This window comes from Otolemur garnettii, unplaced genomic scaffold (genome assembly GCF_000181295.1).
Source record: "Otolemur garnettii isolate 467f Iridium unplaced genomic scaffold, OtoGar3 scaffold00012, whole genome shotgun sequence".
NCBI lineage: Eukaryota > Metazoa > Chordata > Mammalia > Primates > Galagidae > Otolemur > Otolemur garnettii.
This window is the reverse complement of record NW_003852407.1, coordinates 29,515,457-29,539,246: the sequence shown is the minus strand read 5'-3', so window position 1 is coordinate 29,539,246 and position 23,790 is coordinate 29,515,457. Positions and strand designations below refer to the sequence as shown.

General features: G+C 39.0%; 1 protein-coding gene across 3 annotated transcripts in view; it reads left to right on the top strand.

The window, feature by feature from the left end:
* Nucleotides 1-23,790, top strand: part of GREB1L (growth regulation by estrogen in breast cancer 1 like) — a 291,844-nt gene that overhangs the window by 223,554 nt on the left and 44,500 nt on the right. For all 3 annotated transcript variants that reach the window (XM_023510203.1, XM_023510202.1, XM_023510204.1), the window contains exons 17-18: nucleotides 19,468-19,642; nucleotides 22,544-22,736. In XM_023510203.1, coding sequence (XP_023365971.1) covers nucleotides 19,468-19,642; nucleotides 22,544-22,736 — 368 coding nt within the window. The remainder of the gene's footprint in view (nucleotides 1-19,467; nucleotides 19,643-22,543; nucleotides 22,737-23,790) is intronic.

Below are 23,790 nucleotides of genomic sequence, written 5' to 3'. Positions count from 1 at the left end.
TCAAGGGTAAATCGATTGCATGTTTGCCAGATACTGTTAAGTCCATCTATGACCGGAATCTGGTCATTCATTGATGAAGAGAAAGTTCCTCAAGATAAAGACAGCCCTTCATGGGATGATGGAGTCTGAACTCCTTCTGTGCTCAGAGAGGTCACATTCTCATAGGTGGGTTCTTGGACAATTTAGCACATTACCAGGACACTTGCAACCTAGAAACCAAAACACCATCTCACCACATGTTTAGATTGTAGAGATTTAAAAATACAAGGTTAGAATTATTCCTAATATCTTTAAAAGAATACACATAAAGGAAAAAATATTTTTTCCCAGAAAATGTAAAAAGGTAGAGAGTAAAACTTTTACAAGTCTTAAAAAATAGTTATATGTCTGTGATAAATAATAATCCTTTTCAAAAATAAAATCTGCTAAAATAGGTCAGGCAAGGTAGCTCACGCCTATAATCCCAGCACTCTGGGAGGCTGAGGCAGGTGGATTGCCTGAGCTCAGGATTCTAGACCAGCCTGAGCAATAGCAGGACCCCATCTCTAAAAATAGCCAGGCATTGTGGCGGGACCCTGTAGTCCCAGCTACTTGGGAGGATGAAGCAAGAGGATCGCTTGAGCCCAAGAGTCTGAGATTGCTGTGAGCTGTGACATCATGGCACTCTACCCGGGGCAACAAAGTGAGAGTCTGTCTCAAAAAAAAAAAAAAAATTCCTAAAATAAATTAATTAATTTTTAAAAATTGCTTAGAACCACAAGAAGTCATAGGGATTTAGAAAATTGAGACAGCAGGAAAGCAGTTGCCTTTATAAACTAGGTTTGAAAAGGAAATTATAAATGTCAAGTTGCCTCTGATTACCTTAGCTGGGGAAAGGTATGCACACACACACACACACACACACACACACAGATTTTACCTGGAGGATGAATCTTTTTGCCATAGTAAATAATCTTATTTTCAATATATTTTAAAACAGATAGGAAGCAGAAAAATACAGCAGTGCTTAAATATTTCATACTTATCATACAATGCTTCTGTTAAAATGCATTTTCCCTTCAGTGAATCTGGGGCGGGCACCACAATCTACATTGTAGCTGGTCAGAAGACCACACTTTGGGTGAGTGTGGTGACTCACACCTGTAATCCCAGCATTCTGGGAGGCCAAGGAGGGTGGCTAGCTGGAGCTCAGGAGTTCAAGACCAGCCTGAGCAAGAGTAAGACCCTCCTCTACTAAAAATAGAAAAACTAGCCGGATATGGTGGCAAGCACCTATAGTACCAGCTATTATAGCTTGAGCCCAAGAGTTTGAGGTTGCAGTGAGCTATGATGACATAGCACTCTAGCCTGGGGCAACAGTGGAAAAAAAAAGACCATGCTTTAAATATATGACTATAAGAAACCTTGTGTTGTTAGGTCCAGGGGCCAAATGAGTGGACTAAAAATACATTTCCTCTCTCTTTAACCTCTCTTGGTGGCTGTGACTGACGCACGGAAAGTCCTGTCCACATCTGGAGGCCCCACATTCCGGGTTAATAGTGCAGTCTTCTTTTAGCCTCTCCGTTTCTGAATGACAAACTGACCTCTGGAAATATCCACTTGTAGCTGATGAGCTGGAGGAGGTAAAACACCATCTCCCCAGAAACCAGAGTGAGTTCTGTGTTCTCTTGGCCATGTCTGCATTTTTTCTTGCTCCCCTCTCATTGTGGGAAGTGGACAGGCTCAGTCACACCAGGCAATAACCGGATTTTTTGTTATTTCTTATATATTTCATTACCGAGAGGAAGTGCCTTCTCTGTTAGGATATTTTTCTTGTACCAACTGGCATGTGTGGCCTCCCTGAGTTTGTGATCTGTTATCCCAGCAGTGCTTGAGCAAACACAGCACAGCACCTGTGTGAAGTGACAGAATCATCTGAGAGCCTTTTCCTGAAATAACCTCTTGGTGACCTGTGCTTTCACCTGTCCTGATAGATGCAATCCCCAAAGAAAGTATATGATCTTTCCTTTTCCCTTCTCAGTTCTCTTAGGTTTGTCTAACATCAGCATTTTAAAATCGCCACCTCTCAGAAAGGCACCAGAATTTGACCAGTTATATAAACACAGAAGCTAGGGGGAAAAAAAAAAAAACATTATAGACAGAGCTGGAAAACTCAAATCAAAGCATATTTTAAAAACTATTCACAAGCTGGCTTTGGCATGCATCACTATAAATATATAGCAAAAATCACTATATATTTAAAAATAGCTATTTACTTTTATAACAGAAAAACATGGTTATGATATTCTTTATTTTGAAAAACAAAAGATAGCAAAAAGAAACTGAAACATGTATAATCCCCCCATTCAAGGAGAACTGCTAACAGTTGGCATTAACAGATGACTTAATACCACTTCACTTCCCTGCCTGCATCTGCTTATCACGTGGCATTATAGTGTGCACACTTTGTCATGAAAAGCCTTTGTAAGCGTCTTTTTTAATGAACGTATAGAATTCCTCGTTATAACCACCAAAATTTATTTGCTTTGATATTTAAATATCTTCATATTCTTGGAATATTTACCAACTGATGGAAGAGGAAGGACCAGAAACACATTAAGGTGTAAGGAGAAATTGTTCAGGGCAGATTAAATAGCAAATAACCTTTAAAAAGCATAGCTATGAAAACAGAGTTGTCAAGAAATCATCTGACTCCATTTCCTCATACTTTGTTTTGTGAATTGCAAAGAGCTTAGTTTGCCTGCAGCCACGGAGAGCAGTACCTTGGGAGGAAGGACCCTGGCACCTCTTTTAGATCCCTTCTCAGCCCCGGCTCCCATCACTGCTCCACTGACGCTTAGATAGAGGGTGGGAAGGGATGGGCAGAGGGAGTAATAACGCCCACGGCCTCCGCTTCCTGGTCCCAGCTGCCTCCCTTCCTGAGGAAGCATGTCAGCAGCCAGTCTGCCAGAAAAAGCAGCAGTCAGGGAGATGTTGCCAGCCTGTGCAGAAAGGGCACATCCTTGGCAGAGCATGTGTGGCTGAAAGTAGAAAGATGAAAATAGAAACCATCACGTTGTTGCAGACCCAGCACTAAAGTCAAGCATTTGATACCTTAACTCACATTCTGATTAAGAAATGAAAAAAAGACAGGAGGGAGGGGGAAGGGAAAGAAAACAAAATAAAATTTTATGAAAAGAATTTGAAGGTTAAAAAAAAAGAACTAAAATGAGTTAAACATCTTTAAGTTTGCCTACCTTGACTTGTGACTCCTGGGGTGTGCAGTGGAGAAGGATGGTTTTTAGACTTATAGGCAATGCTGTTGTTTTAGTGTTTTCTTGAAAAAATTGAAATTGTAGCATAATTTTTGTAATTCAAAACACTCCATATCCTATAAATACTAGGGTACTGGTGCAATCAAAATGCAAGCCACTTTCAATTCGAGGTGGGTGGGATAAATACAGATAGCATTTGTGCTTGTGTATTTCTCCCCCTGCTTTTAAGTGGTATAAGTGTGAGTCCCAGGAAATGGGAGCAGGTCTGTGGGTGTCCAGTTAAGGAAGTGTTATCATGCTCAGGGGAATGGCACACATTTGATGCTTCAACACATGCGTGATTATCGGAGAGCCAGAGATACATTTTACCTGCTGTTACATAGATAGTTTACTCTATCCAAATGAATGCAAGGAAGTTTTAAGGAAGTGAGACTAGGAGCAGAACTGAAGAGATAGGGGAAAGCATTCTCACTTCCTAAAATACATTTTCTTGGTCTCGTCAACTTCATATAACCTTGTTGGTTACCAAAACTTTCATTATTAAAAAGACAGTATTTATTGGGCAGAGACAAAGGTGGCAGGGAACAGGATCCCAGGGATAAAAGTCCTGGGAAGCCACTCCACCCTGAGGTGGAAGAGAGAAGCACCAGCTACTCCTCTGTGCCAGCGTAACTGAGCACATCTGCTCACATCTGGGCAGCCCAGTCCACCCCCAGCTCTCAGCACCCTCTGGTCCTCATCCTCAGACACTGTCACCCCTGATCTTATCCTACACCTGCCGGATCCTGGAATCATCCATTCAAAGGTTCAAATTTTTAGGTGACAGTCCCTCCTTTGCTGCATACTAGACACTTTGTTGGACACTGGATGGGGTGGGACGGGAGCGTGGTTGGGGGGAAGAATCCCAGATGATGCCATAATAAATTCTTTTCTTGGGTCTTTAGTTGGTTTTCTCTCCATTCTCCACAGCGGCTGTCGCAGACCCCACCTCACTCACCAACCTCAGAACTCATTCTTCTCTCAGCAAATGACAATGCCACCTATTTCTCCTCCGTCCCCAACCCAAAGTAAGAAAACCCCAGATCTCCAGATAAATATTTCTTGCGTTCAAATCTAGAAACCTGATTGGTGCACATCCATCTTTCCTCCCCTCCTGGTGGGCTGCCTTGCTCTGGTTAAGCCTGACTCTCCCACCTCACTCTGGACACCATCCCAGCCTCATTCTCAAGGCCCTGTTAATTTTTTTCTCACATTGCTTCAACTTCTTTCCCTCTAGAGGCTTATGCTATCATTACCACACTTTCTGGAAGACAACACAAGCCTCTGTTAATCCCACCTGGACCTCTTGATCCCCTCCTCCCACCAGCTGCCACACTAAGAGAGTTATCCAGTGTCACCTCCATCCATCTCCTAGTCACTCCCCAAACCCTGCAAATTAGCTCCCATCCTCACTGCACTTTCACCAGTCACCTTGTCAGTTCTTATCCTATCTGAGCTTTTGGCAACATGGGGACCTCCATTCTCCCTGTTTTTTGGGCTTCCAGGGCACAGCCCTTCCCCACTTCCCTCCCACTTCAGAGCACAGTGCTCACACACACCGTGTAGTTCTCTGGTCGTGGTGCTCAACACACAGCTGCGTATTTATTAATGATCTTTCTCTTTAGCTGAAAAGCAAAATATTTAGGGAACATGTTGTCTTGCCCATGGCAGAGCAAAATTGAATTTTTACTCCAAATCTGTTCTGACAGAAAGACGTAGACATAATATTTAAGATCTGGTAGACCTCTGGCAAAAACAACTTTGATTATTAAAACCATTTTCCAGAAACCTACTTTGGCCAAAGAGTAGAGACGTGAATTGATTAATATGTAGGCATTAGGTGTGTCTACTAGTCACACACAGCTCTGGAGTTTTAAGTGTGCATTTAGGATGCTATTCGTGTGCACCTGCACAAAGTCTCACCAAACCCAGATTAAAGAATTCTTCTCTGTGTGAGGACAGAAGGGAGCCAGCTGGGCCACCAGGAGACAAAGAGACCACTAGTTCAATGGGCTCTGAAAGCAATTAGGAGGATTTTAACCAGCTATTTCAATGCCCAGGTTATTTGCTGAAAAGAAATTACAAGGGTAAAGGAATGCTCATTGTTAAAATAATACTTGAGGCTTGGCACCTGTAGCTTAAGCAGCTAAGGGGCCAGCCACATACACCAGAGCTGATGGGTTCAAATCCAGCCCAGGCCTGTCAAACAACAATGACAACCACAACCAAAACATAGCCAGGTGTTATGGTGGGCGCCTGTAGTCCCAGCTACTTGGGAGGCAGAGGCAGGAGACTCGCTTGAGCCCAGGAGTTGGAGGTTGCTGTGAGCTGTGATGCTATGGCACTCTACCCAGGGCAACAGCTTGAGGCTCTGTCTCAAATAAATAAATAATACTTGAAAACTCAGCATGCTCTAATGATTTGGTAGGTATTTTCTTGATTTTGATATCCTTTTAAGCATTGGAATAATTTTTTGTATTTTTTTTCATACCAAAACTTTGGTGTGGGCGGCACCTGTGGCTCAAAGGAGTAGGGCACCAGCCCCATATGCTGGAGGTGATGGGTTCAAATCTAGCCCCAGCCAAAAACTGCAAAAAAAACCTTTGGCGAAATGAATTCAATCCATAAAGAAAATGAACCACTTGGGACATCTTTATAAGACGAGCAAGAAATAAAAATTAAAAATAAAAATATGGAAATATTTTTTTTTGAGACAGAGTCAGACTCTGTTAACATTCCAGGCTACAGTGCTAATTTGTCCATTTTTAGTAGAGATGGGGTCACACTCTTGCTCAGGTTGGTCTTGAACTCCTGAGCTCAACAGATCTTCCCATCTTGCCCTCCCAGAGTGCTAGGATTGCAAGCATAAGACACTGTGCCCAATCAGAATCAAAATTCTTTATTAAAAATAATTCAAGGGAAAAGAATGTAAAAGTCAGAACACATTGTTCTCTTCAAATAAACAGGCAATGTACAGGGGCATTAAGATAAATGCTAGAGGCTCAGCGCCTATAGCCCAAGTAGCTAGGGCGCCAGCCACATACTCCAGAGCTGGCGGGTTCAAATCCAGCCTGGGCCTGCCAAACAACAATGATGGCTGCAACCAAAAAATAGCCAGGCATTGTGGTGAGTGCCTGTAGTCCCAGCTACTTGGGAGGCTGAGGCAAGAGAATTGCTTAAACCCAAGAGTTGGAGATTGCTGTGAGTTGTGATGCCACAGCACTGTACCAAGGGAGACATAGTGAGATTCTGTCTCAAAAAAAAAAGGTAAATGCTAGATCAACTCTAATGATACCTGGACGTTTTAAAGTTCCCTGACCATTATCAGCTTTTACTTTTACTTGATATTCAGACTGATTAGCTCCCTCTGTTAATGGGTTCTGGCCATTTGGCCAGATTTTTTTCCTTTGTGGCCTTTGACACTGATACTCACAAGGTATCATGGTGAATATGTTCTTGGTTTTATTCCTCTTCAAGGGCCCCAGATGGTAGGAAAATTGCTGCTTCCCCTTTAAAGTTTTTAGAAAAATGGCCTCAGAGAACATAATGTTTATTTTTTTCCTTGAATCCCCCAAAATGGGAATAAGGGTTAGCTTGAGTTTCCTTAAATACATCTAACCTTTAATAAGACTCTAGTCTAGCTGCTTAAAGTCCTTTGCCCTCCAAGAAGCCTTCTCTCTGGGGCCTTTATTGTTGGTTTCTTAGAGGAAGATGTTCATGACTGGGATGCCACACTCATGGCAGCTCCCCAGCGTTCAGACTAAAAACCTTTCGGGGACACAGTGATTCCCAACCACCACTGGCTCTGTTCTAGAGTTCAATGAGTTGCAAAATGCTGTAAAAGAAGAATATTACTGATGCCTCTTAAGTTCCCACTTATCTCAAAAGTGAGATTTTGCCTTTATATACATATGGCCCATAATGTCTTAGTACCACCATGAGTAAATACCCCAGAAGTGCCCTGCTGATATCCACTTTATTACAGGGATAGAAAAATATGACAAATTTGCCCATAGCTTATTGGAAAATAATTTTTTAATCCTATAGGCCTGTGAAAAACAAGTTAAATTATTAAGAAAACAGAATGAAGGTGACCTTTCTCAGACCAGCCATTTCTCAGCCCTGGTGACATTTTCAGCTTCTACACCTCTGTGCTTATTTCTGAAAAACAAAACAAAGCATGACATTTAAGTCAGAAACTAAGGAAAAATCTTATCTATGTGGGATATAAGAGATAGGCATGGGATGAGTATAACTTTTCATATATTTTTGACTTTTGATCTTTAAAAAGGGCTTACATATTTAAAAAATTAAATTAAAATGATGGGGGAAGCAAATTTAAAATTGAATACAAACAGAAATAAGACACAGCAAAAATAATTAATTCAAGTAATTTTTGAACACTTTTTTACTCTATATTCTCAATGTGATATATCCCCAGAGTAAAAAGATTGCAAAGAAATCTCGAGTTTTAATATGTTTGTTGTAGGGAGGGTTATTGATAATTTTAAAACTATTTTGTATTATCAAAGGAGAGAGCAAATAGGTAAATATTTTAGTATTGTTGAGAACCAGAGTTCTCAGATGAAATAAAGGAGACTCAAATAGGAATGATAAATAAGGAAATTTTTTTAGATTTAAATGTAAGATATAAATATAAAGTCATAATTTGAAAAATATTAAATATATTCTCCACCTCTGTCCACTGAAAGGTCTTAAAAACAGTGACATCCTCATGTGAGTAAGCACAGAGCACTTCTAGATCTTGGCTTCTGAACACTAACCGTCTAGAAACTGTCTAGAACATGGTTTTTGTGCCAGAGAGTGAGAAAGTACTCAAAGATTAATGGTGATATGTCAAAAAAAGATACAGCAGTCTGCTTAAAGAGGATTTTGTTGGCCAAATTTGGAAATTTTGAACATCAAAATAAATGATAGCAATAGGTTGTAACCTATTGAAATGTTTAAAAGCCCATGAGTCCAGAATAATACTAAAAAATAAAAAAGCCAGGAGAAATGAAGGGCAGGAGGAAAGCCTTTCTCTACAGAAGAGTGTCAGTTAATAAATGTAGGAAAAATTATAGAATTAGAAAAATCCCTATTTTGTGCTACCAATAAAATTATTGGTTCTGATAAAGATCATCATAGATAGTATTAATAAAACCACTGGATAAATGTCAAATATTCACAGTCTCAAAGTATCATTCCATAGGTTAAAAACCAACTAATCAAACTTGGGCCTCTCCAGTGATGGGACAAATTGGTATTCACAATGTCACCTATGAGGTATAATTGTCAAAAGTGTTTAACCTGAGTCTAATCACAAGGAAGCTTCCAGACAAATTCACATGGTGGTGTAGCATTCTACAAAACAGCAATGTCATAAAAGACTAAAAAGGAAAAGAAAAGGCAGGGAGGCTATTTTGCTATTTTTTAATTATAGAGAATAAAGAAAAACGTCAACCAAGTATAACATGTAACTCTTTTTATTATTTTAAAATTGGCAAATACAAATTATATATTTTGATACACAGCATGATGCTTTGATATAGGTAAACATTGTGGAATGGCTAAATCTAGCTAATACATCCATTACTTCACATACTTATCTTTTTAGTGGTGAGAACATTTTAAATGTATTTTTAAGCAATTTTCAAGTATACAACACGTGGGGGGGAAAGCAGCAAAATGAATGAATTACAGCTACACAACAGTAGGAACAATTTCAGGAGAATGTGATTCCATTTATGGAAAGATTTAAAGTTTGCAGAATTAAGCAGTATGCCATTTAGGAGTTAAGGCATTAGGGTAAAACTATAGATAAAAGCAAGGGGGCTGGGTGCGGTGGCTGTTGCACTCAGGGAAGCTGAGGGCATGAGGCAGGAGGATTGCTCGAGGTCAGGAATTTGAGACCAGCCTAAGTAAGAGGGAGACCCTGTCTCTACTAAAAATAGAAAAAATTCTCTGGGCATGGTGGTGTAATTCATTCATTTTGCTGCTTTTTAGTATTTTATTATGTGAATATATCAGTTAAAAAATCAGTTCTACTACTGATGGACATTTATAATGTTTGTTTTTCTTTTTCCCTTTCAAACCCTACTGATAACACGGGTGCCAAACTTTTATTGGGGCATAGGTTATTTACATTTTGAACTTTACCAAATAATGCTAAATTTTCTCTGGGAGGCCAAGGCAGGAAGATCACTTGACTTCAGGAGTTCGAAACCAACCTGAGCAAGAGCAAGAGCCCATCTCTATTAAAAATAGAAAAACTAGCCAGGTGCTGTGGTGGGTGCCTGTAATCCCAGCTACTCAGGAGGCTGAGGCAGGAGGATAACTTGACCTCAGGAGTCAGATTGCTGTGAGCTAGTCTGATGCCATAGCACTCTAGTCTGGACAATAAAGTGAGATTCTAGCTTTTTCTTTCTTTCTTTTAAAAACAAAGTTTTTTCCAACATGGTTATAGTTATACTCCCATCTGCAACATATGTGCTTCAGTTGCAAATATTTGATTGTGGTCATGCCTCTTTAAAATTTTTTTTTATTTTAAAATAATTTTAGACATACAGAAAAGCCACAAAACTAGTACGAGGAGTCCAAAAGTGAAATTAAGCAAAAATTTATGTTTATAATAGCATCAAAAACAGTAAAATACATGGGAATGAATTTGACAAAAGAAGTGCAAGCTTATACACTGAAATTATAAAACATTGATGAAAGAAACTAAAGAAGACCCAAGTAAGTGAAATGACATCATGTTCATGAATTAGAAGACTTATGAATATTTTTAAGGGGGCAATATTCCCCAAAATTAATCTACAGTTCAATGCATTCCCTACCAAAACCCCAGCTGGCTTCTTTGAAAACAAGCTGATCCTAAAATTCATATAAAAATTTGAGGGACACAGAATATCCAAAACAATACTTAAAAAGAAGAACAGAGTTGGAGGATTCTCACTTCTCATTTTAAGTTACAGTAAAGCTACATAAGCTACAGTAATCACGACAATGTGGTACTGACATAGGATAGACATATAAATCAACAAAACAGAATTTAGGGTCCAGAAACAAACCTCCCCATTCAACCAACTGAATTTTGACCAGGATACCAAGATAATTTAAAGGAAAAAGTCTACTCTTCCACAAATAGTGCTGGCATAATTAGATATCTTCATGCAAAAGAATGAAGTTAGACTCCTACCTTCACTTACAAAAAATAACTCAAAATGAAACAAAGACCTAAATGTAAGAGGTAAAACTATAAAATCCTTAGAAGAAAACAAGTGCAAATCTTTGTAAATTTGGATTAATCATTAATTATTTCTTAGATATGACACCAAAAGCACAAACTTTTATAAACGGATAAATTGAACATCATTAAAATTAAAAATATTTGTGCTTTAAAGGATATCATCAAGAAGTGAAAAGATGGCTGGATGCCTGTGGCTCAAGCGGCTAAGGCGCCAGCCACATACACCTAAGGTGGTGGGTTCGAATCCCCAGCCTGGGCCCACCAAACAACAAAGATGGCTGCAACCAAAAAATGGCTGGGCGTTGTGGCGGGCGCCTGTAGTCCCAGCTACTTGGGAGGCTGAGGCAGGAGACTCGCTTGAGCCCAGGAGTTGGAGGTTGCTGTGAGCTGTGAGGCACTCTACCCAGGGGGATAGCTTGAGGCTCTGTCTCAAAAAAAAAAAAAAGAAGTGAAAAGACAATCCACTGAATGAGAGACTATTTGGAAATTAAACATCTGATAAAGGATGATGTCAACAATATTTAAAGACCTATCACACTCCATAATAAAAAGACTACTTAGTTACATACGGGTGAAGGATTTGAATGGGCATTTTTCCAAAGGAGATATGTAAATAATCAATAAACACATTAAAACATCATTAGCCACTGGAGAAATGCACATCAAAAACACAGTGAGATACAGCCACTCAACCTACTAGGTTGGCTATAATCAAAAGGACAAGAAGTAACAACGGGAATGAAAATGGTACAGCCACTTTAGGAAACAGTTTGGCAGTTGCTCAGATGGCTAAACATAGAGTTACCATCTGGCAATTCCACTCCGAGGCATGAAATGAGAGAGAAATGAAAACATGTGCACATAATAAATTGTGGTATATGTACACCATGGAATATTATGCAGCCTTAAAGAAAGATGGAGACTTTACCTCTTACATGTTTACGTGGATGGAGCTGGAACATATTCTTCCTATCAAAGTATCTCAAGAATGGAAGAAAAAGTATCCAATGTACTCAGGCCTACTATGAATCCAAGGGAGGGGAGGGGAGAGAGGAGGATGGGTGGAGGGAGGGCCATTAGTGGGACCACACCTACAGTGCATCTTACAAGGGTACATGTGAAATTTACTAGGTGTAAAATATAAATGTCTAAACACAGTAACAAAGAAAATGCCGGGAAGCCTATGTTAACCAGTTTGATGAAAATATTTCAAATTGTATATAAAACCAGCACATTATACTCCATGATTATATTAATGTACACAGCTATAATTTAATAAAAATAAAATTTAAAAAAAAGTGCACACAAAAACCTGTATGCAGGTGTTCATAGGATATTATAAGCCAAAAGGAATAACCCAAATGTCACCTGATGAATGGATAAGTAAAATGTGGTAGATCCATACAATGGAATGCTATCAACGATATAAAGAAATGAAGTGTTGAGGCATGCTACAATATGATGACACCTGGAAAATCCCATGTGAAAGAAGCCAACCACACAAGGCTGCTTACTGTGTGATTGTATGGCTGTGCTTGTATGAAATGTCCTGAGTAAGCACATCTACAAGACAGAAAGTAGCCTGTGACTAGGGATGGGAGACACATGAGGGAACTGAGGGATGATGTAAAGGGCATGGGGTTTCCCTTGGAGGCAATGAAAATGCTGTAAAATTGTGCTGGTTGTTGTCCAACTCTGTGACTATACTAAAAGCTATTGAATTGTACACTTTTAAGTGTGTGAATTATATGTGAGTACATACATTTCTCCATAAATCTGGTAAGAAAACAATATGCTCCTTCACTCAGTTTCTAGTAAAGCTAACAACTTGTATAACCATAGTATAATTAAATTCAGAACAGGAAATCAGTGCTGGAATGATACTCTCAACGAATTACGGGCGGCACCTGTGGCTCAGTAAGTACGGCGCCAGCCCCATATACCAAGCGTGGCAGGTTCGAACCCAGCCCTTGCCAAACTGCAACAAAAAAATAGCCAGGCGTTGTGGCGGGCACCTATAGTCCCAGCTACTCGGAAGGCTGAGGCAAGAGATTGCCTAAGCCAAGAGCTGGAAGTTTCTCTGAACTGTAACACTACAGTACTCTACCAAGGGCGACAAAATGAGACTGTCTCTTAAAAAAAAAACAACAACTAATAACAGACACCTCCCTAGTCTTTCTCTGAATGTCATTTTCCTATTCCAGGTTCCAGGTCAGAATCCTACATTGCATTCAGTTCCTACGTCCTCTCCACCTCTTTTATTCTGTGACATTTCTTCTGTCTTTACTTGTTCATGTCCTAAGTGAATACTAGTCACTTGCTTCATCTAACACCTCTCAGGGCATCATGTCAGAAGTACGTGGTGTTGATTTGTTTTATTATTGGTGATGTTAACCTTGAACACTTGAGTAAGGTATATCTGCCAGGTTTTTCCATTGTAAAGCTACTGTTTCTCTTTGTAACGGATGAAAAAAAAAAATCTTAAAATATTTTGAGCTGTGCTAGCATCCTGTTTCTCCCAAACTTTCAAACGCTAATTTTAGCACACATCAGTGGCTCTTGACTGCATTTTTTTTGTGGTATTTGCAAAATAGTGATTTTGCATTTCTATCATTTTTTCCCACTATTTCCTATTAGTGAGAGTTTATTAATTGAATTTTGTAAGAGAAAGCTGTTCCCCCTTAATTCATGTATATATGCATTTATTTATAAATACAATTCATGGATATTTACTATAGTCTATGGGTTATTTCCAACACTATGATTATTTATTTTTCTGCTCAAATTTTCCAGCTATGACCACTGGATACTCCTTTAGGCAGCCTCCTGCTTTTAACATAGCATCCATTTTCATATACTACTTCCTTATTTTCTGGAATGATAAGACATTCCAGGGTTAATTTTTTTCCCCACGGTTATTTTTTATTTCCCTGCCTCAACCCTGTGATTAACCTCTTTTCCAAAAAACCCTGATTCCTTTTATTGAAGAATGGTATTTAAAAACCAAAATCTGGGTATTAATTGTGTTCATTTCTCTAGGGCAGGGGTCCTCAAACTTTTTAAACAGGGGGCCAGTTGACTGTCCCTTAGACCGTTAGAGGACCAGATTGTGGGACCTGGAATGAGTCAGCTACTAAGCAGGACAGGCAGTGGCAGTGGCGGCAAAAACACCCGGTGGGCCAGATGAAAGTCCTCCGCAGGCCGTAGTTTGAGGACCCCTGCTCTAGGGTGTCCTTCATTGCTCCTAGGCCCACTCAGCAGGTAGAGCTAGGACATTATTTGTATAAATATTAACCCATGTGAGCACACATACGTCTCTATATTTATCTATATTTTTAAAATATGAGTTTATTTATATCTCCATGTATGTATGTTAAAAATATGAGCTCCTATTAATACCTCTAACTCCATTCTAACCCTACAAGGTTCATTTTAGATTTTCCCCTTTCTTTATTTATAACTTCTTTCTCTGAAAAGAAACTTGTTTCTCATAATCTACAATATGTTTTTTTCTAGTAATTAGAAACATACACCTGTGAGAAGCAGATTTGCTCACTGAAGTTGTTGTGTACAGTCCTTTTTGTGTTCAGCCAGTCGTGTGTTGTGCTCAGTTTTTTCCTTGTCATCTTCATCCTCTTTAGTGGGGTTACATGAGGCTTCATTTGTTACTGTTCGGATTCCACTTTGCATCCCCTCCCATTCTTGGTGGATTTCATTCATTCACTTGTTTACCACTGTGGTCTGAGAGTCAGAGCTTTACCAAATGACATATTCAGAGACGTGTCTCTCCCTCCTGCCTCCTCCACTCCCACTTTCCATTCCTGTCCCTTTTTTCCCACCTATATCCCTGTACATCACCCTCTTTAGTTTCTGCTTTGTTTTTCCTGTATTTCTTTCACAGAAACGAGGAGATACATATGTATTTTTTTCAACCATTTTCTTCTTCAAATTTCCTTGTTTTTAAATTTTTTATTAATTTGGTATAGTTCCATTTCTTTGTGGTTTTATTATTTTACTTTTTCTTTAGAAACAAGTTCTCACTGTATCACCCAGGTTGGAATGCAGTGGCACAACCATAGCTCAGTGTAATCTTCAACTCCTGGGCTCAAGTGATCCTCCCACCTCAACCTCCTGAGTAGCTGGTACTACAGGTGCCCACCACTCTATCTGGCTAATATTTTATCGAGACGAGGTCTTGCTGTGTTGCCTCGACTGATCTTGAACTCCTGCCTCCAGTGATCCTCCCTCTTTGACCCCCAAAGTATTAGGATTACAAGTGCAAGCCTTGTAATTAAAACAACAATGAGTTGTTGTTTTAATTTGTATTTCCTTTATTATTAGCAGGGCTGAACATCTTTTCGTATGTTTATTGGCCATTTGGGTTTCTTCTTCCAGAAAATTCTTGTTAATTTTTTTGCCCATTTTCTCTTGTATTTGTACAGTTTATGTGTTCTGAATGCTAATCCTTTGTTAGTAATACTTGTTACAAACATGGGAGGCTTGTCTTTTTATTAAAAATGCTTTCAATGAATAGAAGTCCTTAAGTTTATCTATCTTTTGCCCTTTTGCACTTAAGAAATCCTCCATGATGTTATTCAGTTATTATCCTATATTGTCTTGGAAAAGTTTTAGAGTTTTGTCTTTTACATTTAAGTTTTTAATCCACCTAACATTGGTTTTTTGTGTATAAAATAAGGTAAAATCCAAAGATCCAATGTAATCTTTTTTCATATGTGTAACCAATCCTGTAGCACAATTTATTAAAGGGCCTATTCTTCTGCCACTGATTTGCAATGCAAGCTTTATCTTAACTCAAGTTTCCATACATACAGGAGATGTTTCTGGGTTCCTCCCTGTGCCCAAACCACTCTGTCTTATTAACACAGCTCTACTTCAGAACTGTCTTAACTCTTATTGGTTCTTTCCTCTGCCATATAAATACAAAGAACAATTTTAAGCCAGGCATAGTGGTTCATCCCTGTAATACTAGCACTCTGGGAGGCTGAGATAGGAGGATTGCTTGATATCAGGAGTTCAAGACCAGCTAGAGTAAGAGTGAGACTCCGTCCCTACCAAAAATAAAAAAAATTAGCCAGTTGTGGTGGCTCATACCTGTAGTTCCAGCTACTCTGGAGGCTGAAGCAGGAGGATCACTTGAGCCCAAGAGTTTGTGTTTGTTGGAAGCTATGATGATGCCACTGCTCTCTACCTAGGGTGGAGAGAGACCCTGTCTCTCAAAACAAAAAACAAAAACCTAACAAACAGGAGGTGCCCGTAGCTCAGTCAGCAGGGGACCAGCCACATACACTGAAGGTGGTGGGTTTGAACCTGGCCCAGGCCTGCTAAACAACAATGACAACTGCAACAAAAAAATAGACAGGTGTTGTGGTGGGCGCCTACAGTCCCAGCTACTTGGGAGGCTGAGGCCAGAGAATTGCTTAAGCCCAAGAGTTTGAAGTTGCTGTGAACTGTGATGCCACAGCACTCTACCCAGAGCAACAGCTTGAGACTGTCTCAAAAAAAAAAAAAGAAAGAAAAAACTAACAAACAAAAGTAAATGAAATAAAAACAATTTTCAAATAAAGATCTGTTAGAATTTGTGTTTTAATTACTTTGAATCTCTACATAAATTTGAGAATTTTATTTTATTATATAGCTTTATGTAGGTCTTCTTTAACAAAATAGTTTCCTCATATTCTCCATGAAATTCTTATACACATACATTTTTATTACTAGATACATAATATTTTTTTGATATTATTGTAAATGTTTTTTTAAAAAAATACATTCCTGGGCGGCGCTTGACGGGGGTGGGTTTAAACCTGGCCCCAGCCAAACTGCAACAAAAAAATACACAGGTGTTCTGGCAGGTGCCTGTAGTCCCAGCTACTCGGGAAGCTAAAGCAAGAGAATTGCCTAAGCCCAAGAGTTGGAGGTTGCTGTGAGCTGTAACGCCATGGCACTCTACCAAGGGCGATAAAGTGAGACTCTGTCCCTAAAAAATTAAATAACATAAAAATAAAAAAATACATTCCCTAATTGCTGTTGGAATATAGACATGCAACTAATTTTTGTAAATTGAGTTTGGATCTATCAAGTTAACTAAATTCTTATTAATTTAATTGATTTTGTTCATATATTATATTTTTACAGACATTGTTAGTAAACAGTGATAGTTTTGTTTCTTACTTCAGAGTTATAAGTGAAAAAAAAAAAAGCCACATGCAGTGGCTCACACCTATAATTCTAGAACTCTGGGAAACCGAAGTGGGGGATTGCTTAGACTCAGGAGTTCAAGACCAGCCTGAGCAAGAGTGAGAGCTCATCTCTAAAAAAAAAAAAAAAGCCAAGCGTTGTGGTGGGTGCTTGTAGTCCCAGCTTCTCGGAAGGCTGAGGATTGCTTGAGCTGGAGAGTTTGAAGTTGCTGTGAGCTATGACACCACAGCAGTCTACCAAGGGCAACAAAGTGAGACCCTTTCTCAAAAAAAAAAAGAAAGTGAAAAAAAATCAGAATATACAATTACAAAACATGAACCAGGTGGTACAATGTGCATGGAAAAAAAAAAAAAACAACCACAGGAAAGACACCACAAACATGTAAGCAGTGACTTATTTTGAGTTAAAGAATTATGGATAAATTCTTCTATATATAAGATAGATAAATTCTTCTAAATATATCTCTATACTTTCCAGTTTTCCCAAAGATGAGTATCAAACACTCTCATAACCAGGAAAGAAACAAAACTTTAAAATAAAAGCAAGTCTAAAAAAAAAATGTAAAGTTAAAGGTAAGAAATAAAACAAGTAACTCTAAATCCTGCTCACCACAGAGCCAGCCGGCTGCATAGTTGTGGACTAATAGCCACGTTATATCTAAGAAAATGACCTCTGAGACCCCTGAAACTTTGTTCTTCCATTAAGGGCAAGTATGGCAGTGACACCTGTCAAAGGCATAAAATGGTGTTAACACTTGATTTAGCCAAAGGCTACTATTGGTCTTTGTTTTGAAATGTAGTCAACTCAATTATACATAAGGTATATTTTTTCCTTTTTATGAATTATTTATGATCTTTTCATATTAGTATGCCCTTAATTCACACTGCTTATTTCCTAACAGTAAACTTGGGAAATACAGACTAATTCTCAACTGGTACTACTCTTCTCATTTCACAGATAAGAAAATAGATCCCCATAGAGATTAAGTAAGTCCTCTCTTTATGCCTCTGCTGGCCTCCTCGTCTCCATCCTGACACTCATCAATATTACCCACCTTCTCCATCATAAGCACCATGAGCTTAAGATTTGTCTTGTTCTCTGTATACCCAAGCCTGGCACCATACCTGGCACGATACCCAACACATGGCTGATAATCAAGAAATAGATACCAAAAGTAAAAATGAGTTTTACAGGCCCAGGCAAAGTGGCTCAGACCTGTAATCCCAGCACTCTGGGAGGCCGAGGCAGGTGGATTGCCTGAGCTCATGAGTTCTAGACCAGCCTGAGCAAGAGCAAGACCCTGTCTCTTAAAAATAGTGGTGCTGTGGTGGACGCATGTAGTCCCATCTACTTGGGAGGCTGAAGCAAGAGAATCACTTGAGCCCAAGAGTTTGAGGTTGCTGTGAGGCGTGACATAACAACACTCTACCAAGGGCAACAAAGTAAGACACTGTCTCAAAAAAAAAAAAAAAATGAGTTTTACAGGTGATCCATTTTCCAACAAAATCACACTGTCTGCCAAATTAAATGTTTAATTGATTGTTTTTAGGAAACATTCAAAACAAAATTAGACTACTTTTGAAAACACATCGTGTGAAAACTCCTCCAAGTTTTAGAACAAAATTACCTCTTTCTGTCCCCCTTTTCTGGCTTAATGAATTTTTCCTATGGTGAACATTTTTCCTTTTAGTGTTGTAGGATCTAGATGCTAATTGTGTGTAGTTATTAATTGAGCTGGTTTTATATGAAAAGTTAGAAGAACAGAATTAAGTCAACATAATTAATCAAAGACTTTTTACTTAGAGGAGGATTTTTGCTGTATTAATTATCCCAACAGATGCTTCATGTGCCTAGAATTATTTTAGATATCTATATGTATGTAGAAGTAATTTTATTATAGACAGAAAATAGTACTAAAGTTTCACAGTTTCTAACACATTGAGACATAGCCATCACGGGTAATTCTCTTTATTAATTTTTTTTAATTTTATTTTATTTATTTATTTATTTATTTTATTTTTCAGTTTTTGGCTGGGGCCGGGTTTGAACCTGCCACCTCCGGTATAGGGGGCTGGCACCCTACTCACTGAGCCACAGGCACCACCCTATTAATTTTTTATTAACATAAATCCAACATTTATTGAGGGTTTCCCATACTCTAGATACTGTGCAATACTGTTACCTTGTAAAAATGATTAAAACACTACCTTAATAAAGCTCACAATCTAATGTGGACATCATATTATATTTTTTTCTTAAATATGTTTTCTCATACATGTTTTGTTGCTAAATTTGGGGTAAGGAAGATTTGTGCTTATATTAATTTGGTCTAGAGCTGTTACCCAAAGCTTAATTTTTTCTAAGTGGCCTGTAGTAGCTATTAGCAGCTGCACTTTACATGCAAATCGAATTTAATTAAACAGAGATCTCATACATTCAACTGCTTTTGTTTCATGTTGTTATTTGTGTCAGGTATGGGAGATGGGGTGGGATATTATAAAAAAAAGGATATTTGCTATTTTCTCCTTAAAACTGTGGTAGAGAATACGAAAAGGAAAAATAAAACTACTCTATAAATCTCTATATACGGTTAGTACCCAGTACCAGCCAACAGTGAACTTAAGTTTATCTCGTGTGTGTGTGTGTGTGTGTGTGTGTGTGTGTGTAACTGTGTAAAAAATGATCTCCTTTTTTTCTTCCTGGCAGGTGTCCTTGTAGATTTGGGTCTGGAGGAAAATGCTCATCAGAGAGCAGAGAAATATGTTGTTCGTCTGGACAATGAGATTCAAACCAAGTTTGAAGTTTTTATGAGGAGGGTGAAACAGAATCCGTATACACTGTTTGTGCTAGTTCACGACAACTCCCATGTGGAACTAACGAGGTGATTGCTTCAGAGTGAGCAAATGCAGTACTTCTTCTCTGGCAATAATTGTTACTTAATGACATGTTTTCAAGGTGATAATTAGAAAACCCAGGGATCCTAACATTTTCCTTCTCTTTTCTTCCCCAGTTTTTCTTATCAATGTATTGTTGGTTTTATTTTAACTAAATTGTGGAGGAATTTAGAAATTCCTGCTAAAAATTACTGTCTTTAAGAGTACTGTGGAACCCAGGTGCTTTAGAGAAAGGCTAAGGTGAATGAGCGCCCCCAAAAGGAGGCAGGATTCCCACTTCTTTCCCTGTTTCTTTTGCTTCTCTTCCTTACTCTCTTCCTTCCTACCTTTAAAAGCAGTAGAGGCTCAGCACCTGTGGCTCAAGTGGCTAAGGTGCCAGCCACATACACCTAAGGTGGTGGGTTCAAATCCAGTCTGGGCCCGCCAAACAACAATGACAGCTGCAACCAAAAAATAACCAGGCGTTGTGGTGGGCACCTGTGGTTCCAGCTGCTTGGGAGGCTGAGGCAGGAGACTCGCTTGAGCCCAGGAGTTGGAGGTTGCTGTGAGCTGTAATGCCACGGCACTCTACCCAGGGGGATAGCTTGAGGCACTATCTCAAAATAAAATAAAATAAAATAAAAGCAGAAGAGATCCATTTCAATGAGCTGAGAGCAAATATGAAACCTCCAGTTTCCCAGTTTAAACAAGACAGTATCATGTTTCTAGGGTGGACTTATGAAACAACTGTACATGTGGAAGGATGGAACCTCTTTTGCTTACACATCAAATTACAGGAATTGTCTGCTAGGGAGTATCTTTGCTTCTATGAAGGCAAATAGTTTAAAATAGGTGGAGGAGATAGTCATGGACTATTGCATATCATGGTTTTTCCTCACCATTTGGGCATCATTTGGGAAATTTCGTGCATCATCAGCCATTTATAGACTTTCTTCTGTCTAGGACACACTGAGGTTAGGAGTCTGGAATTTTTGGGTTTGCTGTGGGAATGTCAGAATTATAAAGCACTTTTTCACACACCAGCAGTGTCTGATGCATTACGGTCTGAAATCTAGAGACATACACAGGTGTAAATAAGATTATGCATAACTCGTTAGATTTAGAAGAAAGGAAAGGAATGAGTGAGGGAGGGAAAACAAATTTGTCCACATCTGCTCAGCTATTGCTAATGTTCTATGAGCAGAAATAGCGCACTGACCATATGTACATATATGCCTTGTCTTTGAAAGTTTAGGGTAATATTTCTAAGGATGTATGTTGGATCTCTCTGTATTTAATTCCCCAAGGCATCAAGATTATTCACACACTATATATATATATATTTTATTTATATTTTATTATTCTTATTATTATTTTGGTGGCTGCATGGCAACCTGGCACATCCAAATTGAATAAAACTGAGAATTCAGAGATGAAAGTCTTGGTTAGGGAGTGGGGTTGGGGCCTCCTCATCCCTCCTCACAGCTGAGCAGACCAGAAGGAGAGTATATACCACAGTGGAGAGCCTTTGCTGCTTTGGGTCACCACAAGGTCACAAACATCATGTTCTGATGGAGAAGTCCCCTCATTCAGGTGATTTTCATAGGATAGTCACGTGCTGCATAATGACAGACCACACAAGGCCAGGTGCAGTGGCTCATGCTTGTAATTCTAACACTTGGGAGGCTAAGGTGGGTGAATTGCCTGAGCTCACAGGTTCAAGACCAGCCTGAGCTAGAGCAAGACCTCGTCTCTAAAAATAGCCAGGCATTGGCTCGGCACCTGTGGCTCAAGTGGCTAGGGCACCAGCCACATACACCTAAGGTGGCGGGTTCAAATCCCCAGCCCGGGCCTGCCAAACAACAATGATGGCTGCAACCAAAAAATGGCCAGGCGTTGTGGCGGGCGCCTGTAGTCCCAGCTACTTGGGAGGCTGAGGCAGGAGACTCGCTTGAGCCCAGGAGTTGGAGGTTGCTGTGAGTGTGATGCCATGGCACTCTACCCAGGGGGATAGCTTGAGGCTCCGTCTCAAAAAAAAAAAAAAAAATAGCCAGGCATTGAGGCAAATGCCTGTAGTCCCAGCTACTTGGGAGGCTGAGGCAAGAGGGTTGCTTGAGCCCAAGAATTTGAGGTTGCTGTGCATTATGATGCCACAGCACTCTACCTAAGGAGAGAAAGTGAGACTCTATCTCAAAAAAATAAATAAATTTTTTTTTTTAAAAAGACCATATGTATGAGGGTGGTCCCTTAAAATTATAATACCTTGAAAAAATAAAAAGATTATACGTGAATTACTATGTTTTTACTGTGCCTTTTCTATATTTAGATACAGAGATCTAAAGTATTTAGATACAGAAATACTCACCATTGTGAGTATTTCTAATACTCTGTATTTAGATACAGAAATACTCACCATTGTGTTACAATTGCCTACAGCATTCAGGGCAGCAGTGTGCTGTACAGGTGCGTGGCCTAGAAGCAACAGGCTATGCCATGTAGGCTTGCATGAATACACTCTGCAATGATCCCTCATGACGAAATCATCTAAGGATGTTATTTCTCAGAATGTATCCCTGTCTTTAAGTGACACAAAACTATAAAGTGATCCATCTCAACTACAGATTTAGATACCCTGGGCCTAGATAACTGAGTTTACACTTTGAGGTATCAGGGATAAACTGAAAAGGGGAACACATACGTGTATATTATATACACACATACCTGAAATCTGTCTGTAAAGGAGTGTAATTTTTTTCTCTTCCAAATCAAATTTTGATTGTTTCTATTCTTGCTCCTAACTTAAAAGAGCTAGAAAAATGAAATAAGACATTATCTCCATGTTGGTATCTGATTCTGTATCTCATTATCTAGATGAGGAGGTATTAATGTGACTATCTGTATTTTTACAGTGTCATTTCTGGTTCTTTGTCACATGGTGAACCCAGTCATGGATTGGCTGATAGAGTCATTAATTGCAGAGAAGTTCTGGAAGCTTTCAACCTCCTGGTGCTGCAGGTCAGCTCATTCCCATACACACTACAGACCCAACAGTCCCGAATCAGCTCCAGCAATGAGGTTCACTGGATACAGCTGGACACTCTGGTGAGTCTCTCGCCTACTCTCTGATACAGGCCATGTTCCCAGTTTCCCCGCAGGCAGGATCTTGTAACAAAATATGGTCATGGCTCAAGACCATAGTCACAAGAGTTTGACACTTAACTAACATAATACTTTATACAAGAGTTCAAAAATCTAAATAACAAGAGTTCAAAAAGCTAAATAATTTAAAACATGGTAATTTACGTAATTATTTATCTTCCAAAAGTTCCATATAGTAGTCACAGTCGTCATAAGACTAAAGACTAGCTAATAGTGTCCTGTATACACGTGACCAGGTGGTTCTTTTTGAGGATTCATGCAGATATAAAATTACCCATCCTATATGGTTTTTCCAAAAAAAATTTTTTGATTTATCTGAGACCATCATCAATATTCAGAATTATCTTTGTGCCTTTACAGTGTTAATTTCACTCCAGATGGGTAAATTTTACTGTCCTCTGGGATGGCCTGTCTGTCATGTTTTAGTCTGATGGTCTGTATCACTCTTACTTACACTCATGCTCCCTCAGCAACTGGATTTTTCCTTTTTATCAGTTCTCAGTCTTCTGATTGAAACAGGGCATGAGGGCATTATTACTTTGAAGAACTCAGTAGTAGTGCTGAATGTGTTGAGAGTAGCGATCTCAATGTTGAATATATCCAAGTCTTTATATTTTTTTTACTCCAACCTCTAATACCTGAAAAATATTTTCTACAACCTATAAAATGTATGCTAAATATACTACCCCTCTAAAAGAAGTAAGAGTTTCATAAAAATAATAAAGATTAGTCATTAAGCAATGGATCCTTCATTAAAAAATATTAAACACATTGGATATTAGAAATAAAACACACAAGGCCAGGCACAGTAGCTCATTCTGTAATCCCAACACTTTGGGAGGATTAGGTGGAAGGATTGCTTGGACTCAGGAGTTTGAGATCAGCTTAGACAACATATCAAGACCCTATCTCTAAAAAACAAAATAATAAAAACCAGCTAGACAGGCAGTGCCTGTGGCTCAGTAGGTAGGGCACTGGCCCCATGTACTGAGAGTGG